Here is a 12,604-nt window from a genome sequence, read left to right on the forward strand (position 1 = left end):
GTTTATATCGTAGCAGCAATTCAGAACATTCATTCCTTTGTGCACTGTAATTTATTATATAATAGGCTTTCACCAGATTTATAGATTACAGCCAATCTGTTGATTTGAAACTAATAGTTTATGACCCAGAGGTAAGGCATTGTAGTTTATGAGTCAGTGTGCCAACTAGGCAATTTTTTTTTTTTATTTTCAAGATAGTACTGGCTTTTCAATAACCAAAAGAACGTTATTCTTGTATGCAAGGTTCCAGGTCCAGCCCACAACAGAACATAGCCCGTAGGGTGCCAGTATTATAAAAACATGGTCCTCTGGATCTATAAAAAGTTTGCCAGTGGTATTCTGTGCCCCAGAGCAATGGTATGCTGGTATACTGGGCCCAAAACAATGGCACAATGGTCCTCTGGACCCAAGAACAAAAGCATAATGGCACACCAAAACAAATACACACTGGCCATTTGGGTCTCAGAACAATAGTATCTTGTTTCACCAGGCCGCAGAACAATGGCACACTGGTGTGCTGGTCCCCAGACCAATGAAAACTTTTTCTACTAGGCCCCAAGACAATGGAATACTGTTTATCTGGAACACATAATATTGGTAATCTGGTCTATGAGGATGCAGAGCAATGGCACCTTGTTTCACTAGGTCTCAAGACAATGTAACACTGGTTCTCTGGATCCCAGAATAATGGTATGCTGGTCCAAGAGGATTGGGAACAACGGCACCCTGTTGCACTAGGCCCCAGAACAGTGGACACTAGAATATTGGTCCAATAGTATCCAAAACTATGGCAAATAGGTCCTCTAGATCGCAGAACAATGAGACCTTGTTCCACTAGGCCCTAGAAGTATAAACACTGGTTATCTGGATCCCAAAATAATGGTGTGCTGGTCTGTGAGAATCCAGAACAATTGCACCCTGTTCTACTAGGGTCCAGAACAGTGGAACACGCCTTCTCGACTCTAGGATAATGGTCTAGTAGGATCCTAAACAATGATCTTGTCTAATAGGTCTCATCCTGGTCTACTAGGTCTTTGAAGAATATTTCACTGGTCTGCAGAACAATGTCCTGATTAAGTGTTCTGATTAAGTGATGTCTCAGCCTAAAGTTGAAAATGATGGCTCAGCCCTAAAACTACTTGTTTTTCTATCGAATCCTCTGCTAAATGTGTAGTAACTCCCTCATAAACAGTTATTTCTGGAATGCATGGAAATCCCACGGTTAATATATCTAGTTACCTCCCCCAATGAACTGGTTTAAAGTGTATCTGAGAGTATTTTTCTTGTGCTACATCTTTGACTTCCCACCAGGTGAAACTTCTCACCAACTGACCTTCTTGACAACTTGAACACAAGTCTGTCATGATGTAATTATTCCTTCCCTACTAATTACTGGTGAGATCTTCTGTTAATGATCTTCTGAGGTCCACCAACTGTAACATCTCACTCGACAGTTCACAGATGGGAGGACAAGATCAGTCAGCTCATTGTTCACTTGTATCTTAGCTGCCCCTGGAATTTTCGAGCTGTACTCATGGTGTTGTCCTAATGACACTTTAAGACTAATTTATGTGCATCTTCAATTCTTTTTCCAGGGATACTACAGAAAATAAAGGAACATTTCTTTAAAATTAGGAGAAAGCCAATGCTAGGCGCAATTGTCAATAGTACAGGCATGTTGTGTTCCTGTGACACCTTCTGTACTGGAAAAAATGGTCATGGAGACAAACAAAAATTATGACTTTCCCTAGTTTGGACACTGATGAGAAAGTTAACATTTCCTTAGGAGTTCTTGTGGGTATCTAAAGTCAACGTTATGGGGTGACCACATATGAAATGTCATTGATATTGTAATACAATGTCACTGGCTACCTTATTGCTAAAAACGGAAGACTTTGGTCCCATAGGAAGACCTAGAGATGATGGTGCCAACTGAGTAACTAGAGGGAGCTTGGACCTTGTAGTTGGGTTCACTCAATACTAGAGAATGCTTGCACATTATGGCAAGACTTGCGAAGACCCCATAGAAAGGGACCCGTAGGAAGACCAAGGGAAGATGTGCCAACAGACCAACTACAGGGAGCTTGGACCTTGTAGGAGGGCTCACTCATTACTAGAGAATGCTTGCACATTATGGCAAGATCTGCGAAGACCCCAAAGGAAGGGACCCATAGGAAGAGCAGGAGATAATGGTGCGAACTCTGCACCTAGAGGGAGCTTGGACCTTATAGGAGGGCTCACTCAATTCTAAAGCGCACTTGCACATTATAGCAAAACCTCCAAAGACCCCAAAAGAAGGGGCCCAAAGGAAGACCAAAAGAAGATGATGCCAATGGAGCACGTAGAAGTAGAATGAACCATGTAGACCCATGTACATTAAGGATTAGCAGTGGATTCTAAATCACACGATTTCACACCTCTTTTAGGTAAATTTAGTCTAAGATAGAAAAGTTCCCTACTAAAGTTGGGAAAAAAAAACAATGCTTCTAGGACTGATAACTTGTCACGGGTCACATGACTTTGTGGATCATGTGATAACAGTTTTTTTTTATATTTCCCTTCTCTTTTTGTAAGATCAAAGAAAGTGGCCAATAACTCATTTATTGTTATACTGTGGAGTGGGTGAAATATGATTTCTGATCAGATGCTTTGGTTGAGCACACATTTGCATACCACCACGGCTCTTTGCATTGCCATAAGTCTGGCTGTAGCCTGCATCGGTTTCATTATTGTTTTCCTCCTTACAGGTAAAAAATGCTATGTTGGCCGGTGCCAAAGGGCTTATCCTGTTTTCTGATCCGGCTGATTACTGCGCTCCTGGTGTTAAACCCTATCCAGAAGGCTGGAACCTACCTGGTGGTGCAGCCCAGAGAGGAAATGTGCTGAATCTGAATGGTGCTGGAGACCCTCTAACTCCTGGTTATCCTGCAAAAGGTTGGTAAAACACAGTGTATGAAAAAGAAACAAAGTTACTTATTTGTAAAAAAAAATATATTACTAGAAAGCATTTAAAAAAATCAAAAAGAAATATAAAGTATAATTTGCAATCTCCTGCTGTGACCAGTCAAGTGCAATCTGTAGATTCATTTATAAATGAATCTCTTTGGCCTGCAGATGCCCCTACAGCCTGAAGAAGGCAGCGTGCCTATGATTATTGCTGTACAAATATTGGCCTTTATACAAGATTATGCCATTTTCATAATTCAAATTATCTTCCTTATCTTTTTTTCTGCCACTCAGAGTTTATGTACAGATACAATGCTGATGAAGGAGTGGGAATTCCCAGCATTCCTGTCCATCCTATAGGTTACCATGATGCAGAAAAGATCCTCAGGTAGGTCTGATTTCAGTTAAAGCAAATCTTTCTTAACAAAAAGTTATTTAACCCAGTAATGTAAAGTGAATGTAGTTCATCCAGCAGTTAAAGTCCTTACTGTTCTGGCATTACAGCCCTGTAGACATACATGGAGCAATGACCCAAGTTCTGAGATGATCAGAGACGATCCCATAGAAGTCTATCGGGCTATTGGGCTCAGACATTGTCAGACAGCATGAAGACCATTGCCATTGCAACTGGTCAGTCTAGGCAGATGCATCTTGAGTGATGTCAGTTAGGCTTTCTTCCTTTATATGTTCAGCCTTCTTCTTGCAAAGGGAGCAATTTTTGATAAAAATTGGCATCCTTTAATCCCTTTTATTATTTTTTTCCTGATGTTTGCACTACTCAGAATGCATGTAAAGTATGTTGGAAAATGGGTTGCAATGTTGGCAGTAAATATAATAAAGTCCATTTCCCAAGAACCACGACGATATTATAATAGGGCATCACATGGCAACAATATATTGGGGTATGACATGACTATATGACAATGGGTTATCACATGTCTAAAATATAATGGGGTATCACATTGCAACATTATAATAGGGTATGGCGACTGTATAACAATGGGGCATCACATGGTCATATTTTCATGTACATGCTGCCTCTTCTGCCCTCTACACTATAATCGTACTGCCCAATGACATCTACTAATTCCTTTTCTTTATACAGGCTTATGGGAGGACCAGCACCACCAAACTCATGGAAAGGAAATCTTAACATCTCCTATAATATTGGACCTGGATTTGTGAGCAACTATTCAAAAAGGTAACACAAATCAAAAGAAAAAGAAATAAAACAAAAGAAATAAGAAATAAGAAAAAAAAATCAAAAGAAATAATATTTTAAACTGAAGCAGGGTCATATTAGAGATATCTTACCATTGGATCAAAGATACACTATAAAGTGTTTATTAGACGTATGGTATAACTCCAGATGCACAGCTTGGATACATATATGTAAAATGTTTTATCTGCTAAAGGTTTTTTCTTAATCTGTGCATATAAGCTTTAGATTTACACCCCTCTATCACACTGCACAGCTTGGAAGGTACCTGATTCAGGAGTACAGCTTCATATGCTACCACACTACCTGCAGCTTGTTCAATGGACAATAAATTAGCTTCTTCCAGCAATCCAGTTCGCAGGAAGGTGATTCAGCAATTGGTCATTCAGACTCGAGAATGAGTAGCATGGTCTCCCCGGTTGTGCAGTGCGGAAAAGGGTAACCTAAAACCAGATGAACATAATTATATGGAAGATGAATAGTGCCACCTACTTTATTCGCAGCATTTGTTTTACAAGAACACATTTAATGGACGACAAACGGTTTCCAGTGCATTATTGTTTAGCTAAAAAGGCAGCAGTGCAGAGCAGCTTGCTTTGCAGCTCACTTTGTCTGATAGAATCCTCTGATTTAGGTTTATTCCAGTTCTGCAAATAGCACGCTTTATTCAGCACAGCTGAAAAGTAATCACAATTATGATATGAAAAGAAGACTAGAGCTCCACCTGTAGACTGCACAGAGAACTACATAATATATAACTTTTTCTATTTACCTGCCCAACACAAACATTAGACATTCCCATCCAGGTTGGAAAATAGGGATAGACAAAGCCCCAGGTTCCATGTATTTGGCTTTGCTCCGATTGACCATTAAACTTTGCTCCATTAGCCAAGAGGTCAGCCAGCCATTGCTGACTACAAAAGGAACAGTTGGCAATCACTTTGAACATCAGTGTCCAACTCCAGTCCTAGAGGGCCAAGATCAGACTTTGTAAAAAGTGGTATACAAGGGGTCAAATAATTAAAACCCTAGCCTGTATGTGGCCTTCAAAGACTGCAGTTGCACATCCCTACTCTAGAGAAACAAAATGAATCATATGTATCATAATAAAATAATAATTGTTCCCTTTAACTATCACAGACAAGTGAAGATGCACGTTTACACCAACAATGAAGTCACAAGGATTTATGATGTCATTGGTACCATACGAGGAGCAGTAGAACCAGGTATGAGCCTCAGATAAAAAGAATTACTTTAGTTAACATCTTACAATTTTATTGAACAGAATATAATTCACATTTGTTAATAGATACCATATATGTCAAGCCTGAATATTGCGTGTGAAATAGTGAATAATTACTAAAGCTCATTGGTTTAGAGTTCAGGCATGGGTGACATTGGCCCAAAAGAGTTGATGGCTATAGGGGGCATACATTGGTTTGCCAGCTAGAACACTTCTGCATTAAAAAAAACAATGTATTTTATGATCTGAGCTGAATGCCCTGTTTAGGGTTTTTTTTTTTACCCCACAATTGATGGAGGGTGGTCAGAGTGTGATTGGATTGTCCACCATCTTCCTGTGTCTATGAGCACCTTACTAATCATTTCTAACAAAAGGCTGGGACTTAATGTAAGCAGGTAAGCATTTGTTGCAAGTTTTAGTCCAGCCTTTCTCAATTTTTTTACCTCTGAGGAACCCTTGAAATATTTTTTAGGTGTTCTAGAACCCTTACTAAAACCAATTTTTGGAGGTTCAATGGGAAAAAAAGCTTCTAAAAGCTTCCAAATTAGTGGCCAGTGGAAAGAATGCAGTGGTGTCTAAAATATCACCTTTATAGACCTAAAAACATCATTATAGTCAATAACTATGCAGGAGGTCAATCAGCCAATGTTTGAAGAACCTCCAGCAGCCACTGGAGGAACTCTCGGGTTCCACAGAAACCTGGTTGAGAAAAGCTACAAAAGTATTTTTATATGGTGATGGATATTATGGTATCAACATTGCTAAACTGTACTTGACTGCTATTAAATCAATCCAAGAACCCAAAATTTCGGTCCAGACCCACTACAGGTTTTACCCATTTTATGTTCCTGTAGATCGTTATATCATTTTGGGAGGCCATCGGGATTCCTGGGTGTTTGGTGGGATAGATCCAACTACTGGAGCAGCCGTTCTGCAGGAAGTTGCAAGAAGTTTCGGCAAAAAAGTAAAGGAAGGTAAGGTCCCGGTAACTTTGTGACTTAGAATATGTTTTGCTGAAATCAGTGCAGAGCTTGTCGGTTTAGCAAAAAAGTTTTGTGGATGTTCTTCTCACAGTCTTGATGGTGGATTGATTCCAACACAATACAAATCAATGTGCCGGAATTGTGATGACCATTTTATTTGGGTTACCGGTCAGTATACCCAATATCAATATCCTGTATGTATTTTGATATGTCCAGGTCTGGATGAATGGGACACAACATATTTGGTTTTACCATTTTTTGCCCTGTTGTCCATACCTCTTTTAAGGGGGGGGTGTGAGGCTCAAATATAGAAGCCTACACCATTTGTCCAGTCTTTGGTGATTTCCTACACCCTATCTTCAGTCTCTGACCTTTTTCTACGCCATTTATTCAGTCTCTGACCGTCTACTACATTATGAGCCTGATTAAAGCTCTTCAAGACTGGTGAAGGTAGGCTGTCATGGGCGAACTTGGGTGATCCAACAACCTGGAATGTATTTCTTTAAATCCTTTGCTATTAGCTGGAAAAAACAGATCCGTTCTAGCTTTGCTGGATCATACAGGTTCTCCCAAAATAGTCTAACTTCTCCAGTCTTGGAGAGCTTTAATAAATCAGACCCCTTGTCTTCAGTTTTTCATCTCCTACATCACTTCTGCTGTATCCACAATAATACATTCACAATATAATATCTGCAGCCCTCTGGTAGTGTCAGGGGCCACATTTGAGACTCGCAATATCTACAGGGTGACCACCACTAGTGTGTTTTGTTCTGATAATATTAATCATTTTGGTATATTTCAATAAATGTATTATCTCGATATATTATAAATATTATGTTCCCCATTTATGATGATGATGATGATGATGACTATGTAGATGTTGTGGATGATGATGATAATGGTAGTGGTGGATGATGATAATGAGATAGTGGGGAATGATGATGAAATGGTGGTGGATGATGATAATGATGGAGGTGGTGGATAATGATGTGGATTATGGTGGATGCTGATGATGATAATGATGAAATGGTGGTGGATGATGATGATGGTGATGAAGGTGATGGATGATAATGTGGAATATGGTGGATGATGATGATATGGTGGATGATGATGATGAAATGGTGGTGGATGATGATGATGATGATGGAGGTGGTGGATGATGATGTGGATTATGGTGGATGATGATGATATGGTGGATGATGATGATGAAATAGTGGTGGATGATGATGATGTAGATTATGGTGGATGATGATAATGATATGGTGGATGATGATGATGGTGAAATGGTGGTGGATGATGATGATGGAGGCGGTTTATGATGATGTGGATTATGGTGGATGATGATGATATTATGGATGATGATGATGAAATGGTGGTGGATGATGATGATGTGGATAACAATGATAATTTTTTTTTTTTTAAAAAAGATAAATAGGATAATTTTTCTATAGCCCTCTCAGATGTATTCCTTAATTTCCATAAAGAATATAAATCCACCAACAAAATGCCTTTGCACACCCAAATATTACCTTGTAAAAGTAGCAGTGACATCATTGCTGTGCAGTATATAATCTGTATGGCCAAAACTGTAGAATGGACCTAGGATCCCTAGTATAAGCTGCTTTCAAGTAATGAGAGAAGGGGGTGGATACCAGACCAGTCAGAAAGAAAAGCAGAGATTGGTCTACATTGCAGATGCAACATTTCATACTGGATTACAACATAGATCTGTAGGAATTATACAAACTTAGATTCTAGTAATACAATACACACCCTACTTATATTTTCCCAATATTTTCTTATACTAGATTTCAAATTTTTAATAGTTGTGTCTGTTGATCATTTCTGAATGGCTTGTTTAGGTTTTCGTTATGTTTTTATTATCATTGCCCTTTAAAGTTATATTGAGTAAACCCAGTTGATATTTGTGACACTTTTCCTTCCTTTGTTCTTCTTGAAAGTAAGGCATAATTATAGTTTTGGAGGTAATTATAATTTTGCACAGCAGTAATACTGATTGCTGTAAAAACAAGAACAGAGAACACCTAAGAGAACGGACAGAAGCAGTGTTATTATTATACGTATGCTCAAAACACATGACATCTGAATAGGCATACGTATTCTTACCTGCTGCTATTCTTTAAAACTGAACCCCAGGCAAATGTACACCAATTCATTCAGTATGGTTGTCTGACAAAATGAATACTAAATAAAACTAGTGTGATGAATGTGTTTGATGTAACGTAATGTATTGCGTTGTATTGACACAGTCAGGCTTTATTGAATTGCATGATGCTGGAAATAATTTTTGCCATCTGTTTCCATCTACCGTATGATTGTATATCCACCAACCCTTATTAATTCCCACTCTTTGTCATTCGTCCTCAGCCACATCCCAACACACACATATTTATATACTCAAATATAAACCAAGTTTTTTTTTGACCCGGAAAGAATCTTGGTTTATAATAAGGCCACACCACAGGAGAATTGTTCTCAAGATGTTCTTGTGTAAATTATATAATACACTCCTGCCTTCTGAAACATTATTAGAGTTGAGGGCTTATCATGATAATTTTAACATTATATAAAAGGGTGGTAAAGACTAAATGGAAAACCCTGAGTCTCCTGGGATGAATATGGCCTGTATCCCAGGAGGCTTTGGGCGTTTCCCTTTTTGCACATGCCCAATTTCGGGCATGTACAGAAAGAGTTTTCCTTCCATCTCCTTCAGTCTCCATTCATTTGTTGTTTTATTATCTTATCTGGGCAGTCCTGTCCACAGCTAACATTTATCTTCTTTCAGGTTGGAGGCCCAGACGGACAATTATTTTTGCCAGTTGGGATGCAGAAGAGTTTGGACTTTTGGGATCAACGGAATGGGCAGAGGTGAGGTTGACAGGTGTACTGGCTATAGCAAAAGGTGGCACAAGTATACAACACACTATAACAAATTCTACAATACCACAACAGTACAACATATCATGACACAATATACAGTGCCATCAGAGTACATTTTATTATGACAGTACGACACATTGTGAATACGTCATCAGAATACATCATATCGTGACAGTACGGCATATTATACAATGCTACAATGCCATCAGAGTAAATTATATCATAACAGTACGGCATATTATACAATGCTATCAGAACACATTATATCAAGACAGTATGGCACATTATACAATGCCATCCGAGTACATTTTATCATGTCATTATGGCACATGATACAATGCCATCTGAGTACATCATATTGTGACAGTACGGAAGATTATACAACACCATCAGTGTACATCATATCGTGACAGTATGGCACATTATACAACACCATCAGAGTACATTATATCATGACAGTATGGCACATTATACAATGCCATCATAGTACGTTATATCATGACAGTATTGCACATTAGACCAGGGGTAGGCAAATTCCGGCCTTTAGGCCAGATATGGCCTAGCCAGTAGTCCGTTCCAGCCTAATGCCCCCCTGGTCGATCCGGCCTAATCCCGGCTGGCAAAGGTTGGTTACCCGCAGCTCTGGAGCCACATGCGGCGCTTGAGCCTCCTTGTTATCCCTCCCTTCCCTATTTACCGCGTCTGGCGTTAACACTTCTACCGCCGGGGTAAGGGGACATTCCCTCGCCTGCGTATGCATTGCAGAGGAGAGGGATTACCTTTCAGGGGCGTTCCCTATCCTCCGTATGCATTGCGGAGGAGAGGAAATTCCCTTCAGGGGCGTTCCTGTTGAGGGGGGGAGCCATCAGCGCTTGACTCGAGAGAGAGTCCGGCCTTGTGTGCCTTCTTGACCTCCTAAAATGGCCTAGTAGCAAAAAAAGTTTGCTGACCCCTGCTTAGACAATGCCATCAGAATACATTATATCATGACAGTATGGCACATTATACAATGCTATTAGAGTACTTCATATCATGACAGTACAACACATTATACAATGCTATCAGAGTGCATTATATCATGATAGTATGGCACATTATACAATGCCATTGGACTACATTATATTATGACAGTACGCACGGTATACAATGCCGTCAGAGTACATTATATCATGACATTACGGCACATTATATAATGCAATCAGAATACATTACATCAAGACTGTACGGCATGTTATACAATGCCACCAGAATACATTATATCATGACAGTATGGCACATTATATAATTCTATTAGAGTACTTCCTATCATGACAGTACAACACAATAAACAATGCTATCAGAATACATTACATCATGACAGTACAGCACATTATACAATGCCATCAGAGTTCATTATATCATGACAGTATGGCACATTATACAATCCAACCATATCACATTTTATGTTTATACATTAGCACAATATACAATTCCATTTTATCTTACATTTGATACTTTTTTGTTTTTGTTTTTTTTAAAGGAAAATGCTAAAATTCTACAAGAGAGAGCAGTCGCTTATATCAATTCAGACTCATCCATAGAAGGTGAGATTATTTGTATGTCTCTTCAGTGTCCTCTGATAAGGATGCACCAAGTGCGATGCAATTAAATATTTACCTTCCCTACCTCCTACACCAACCAGAGCACCACTCGGCCTAAAAGAACTCCTCCGCTATATGTTCAATTAAATGGATGAAGAGTTGTTCCCAGGGGGGTTTAATTACCCATCCAGCCCTGGCTATGCTCATTATAAATGGTAAATGCTTTAGTAGCTTTGGTGGGTGATTGGCGGACTACCGGCCACCACAGCCAACCATTCTCACAGATGAGTAGGCAAAATGCCTTGAATGTGTTGCCGGAGGCATGGTCACCTGCAACCACACCATAAACTACCCGTAACTGTACCCAGGCTTTGTACATCTTTTGCATGATTGTCACCCAAGGTGGATAGTTGTGCTTTTCTCAGACAAAAGTCCAGGGAAAATCTGGTGGAAATTGTGTACAATGGTCTCCTGACATTGTCCATCGATCTGCCTTGACAGATTGAAGAGGGACCGATCAGGAATGAATTTGAAGTTTCTCATAAAGGAATTTTCTTCTAAAGAATTTTCTTCTAAAGAGATTCTCTATAATAAAATGTAATTTGCTTTGCAGGTAACTACACCTTGAGAGTGGACTGCACCCCTCTGCTGTACCAGCTGGTTTATGAGCTCACTAAGGAAGTAAGTTGGGTCTCTTTATTATAATCTTGACAAGGACACTTTCCTCCTGATCTGCGGAAAATTTGTCATCTTTGCAACGGTCCATGGTGCAAAAATGGTTGAGGATAGCTGCTCTATTAATATTAGGAAAGTAGGAGGTGTTCTCATGTCCAATCAGGAGTGAGCAGCCTAGGGTGACAACGTGGCTCCTCCTTACATACAATACAGTGACTGAGTTGTCATCAATGTGAATATAAAGCAAAAAGAAAATTAATGCAGACACCTTATCCAAGGACTGCGGAGCAGCAAGATATGACATTTTTGTTTGGATGTAATTTTTGAAGATTTTGGTGTTTTTTTTATTTAGATATAGAAAAGTTTGGAAGGTTTTTAATGTTGTTCTTTGTGATATTTAGAAATCGTAATTTTTATTGCAGAGAGGTCAGATTATATTGTAACCAGTGAACCATGTACATTCTATACAACCACATACACTGCAGTGACCCCCCCCCAAGGTGTTTCTGTATTCAGGGCTTTAGCCAGGGGGTCACACCTGGACCTTTCTTTTTCAGAACTAGATCCACTTTCATTGAAGAATACAAGAATAAGAAAATACAGGACTTTAAAGGCAGTTGGTTTAAAAAAAAGTATAATATACCTTTTATTTCCTTCATTAAGAAACTACAGGTAAAAAATATACATGCCTATTCCCTTATACCAAGTTTCAGAAAGAGTTAATCAACATTGTTAGCATACATGGGCTAGATACATTGTACAGATTACATATTATGAGATCATCCTACGCGTTTCGCTGACTGTGTCCACTTCCTCAGGGATGCAATTGGTACAGCTAGTAGGTGTATCAGCACAAAGGATGTTACATTCACCGGTATGCTTACTCTCTTGGTATGAAGGAAGGCAAAAGGCAGAATTAAAATCGCAACACACAGAGATGGCGGTGTCCCATATATTTTCTCCACAACGATATTCAGTACTTCTCCAGATATTATTGGTAATACTCACTCTATTATGGAGTGATAATAAATAATTATCTCCAAAAACTAGATTCAAT

At 39.2% G+C, this 12,604-nt stretch overlaps 1 protein-coding gene across 1 annotated transcript in view; it reads left to right on the plus strand.

The window, feature by feature from the left end:
• The window catches only part of LOC140324544 (N-acetylated-alpha-linked acidic dipeptidase 2-like), a gene marked incomplete in the record, with an annotated part of 38,620 nt that overhangs the window by 8,881 nt on the left and 17,135 nt on the right, over positions 1 to 12,604 (plus strand). The window contains 8 exon segments of the mRNA XM_072402537.1: positions 2,748 to 2,934; positions 3,241 to 3,334; positions 4,052 to 4,147; positions 5,306 to 5,391; positions 6,263 to 6,382; positions 9,198 to 9,280; positions 10,812 to 10,875; positions 11,486 to 11,553. Of these exon segments, the coding sequence (XP_072258638.1) occupies positions 2,748 to 2,934; positions 3,241 to 3,334; positions 4,052 to 4,147; positions 5,306 to 5,391; positions 6,263 to 6,382; positions 9,198 to 9,280; positions 10,812 to 10,875; positions 11,486 to 11,553 (798 nt within the window).

The sequence above is a fragment of the Pyxicephalus adspersus genome, chromosome 1 (genome assembly GCF_032062135.1).
Source record: "Pyxicephalus adspersus chromosome 1, UCB_Pads_2.0, whole genome shotgun sequence".
NCBI classification, from domain to species: Eukaryota; Metazoa; Chordata; class Amphibia; order Anura; family Pyxicephalidae; genus Pyxicephalus; species Pyxicephalus adspersus.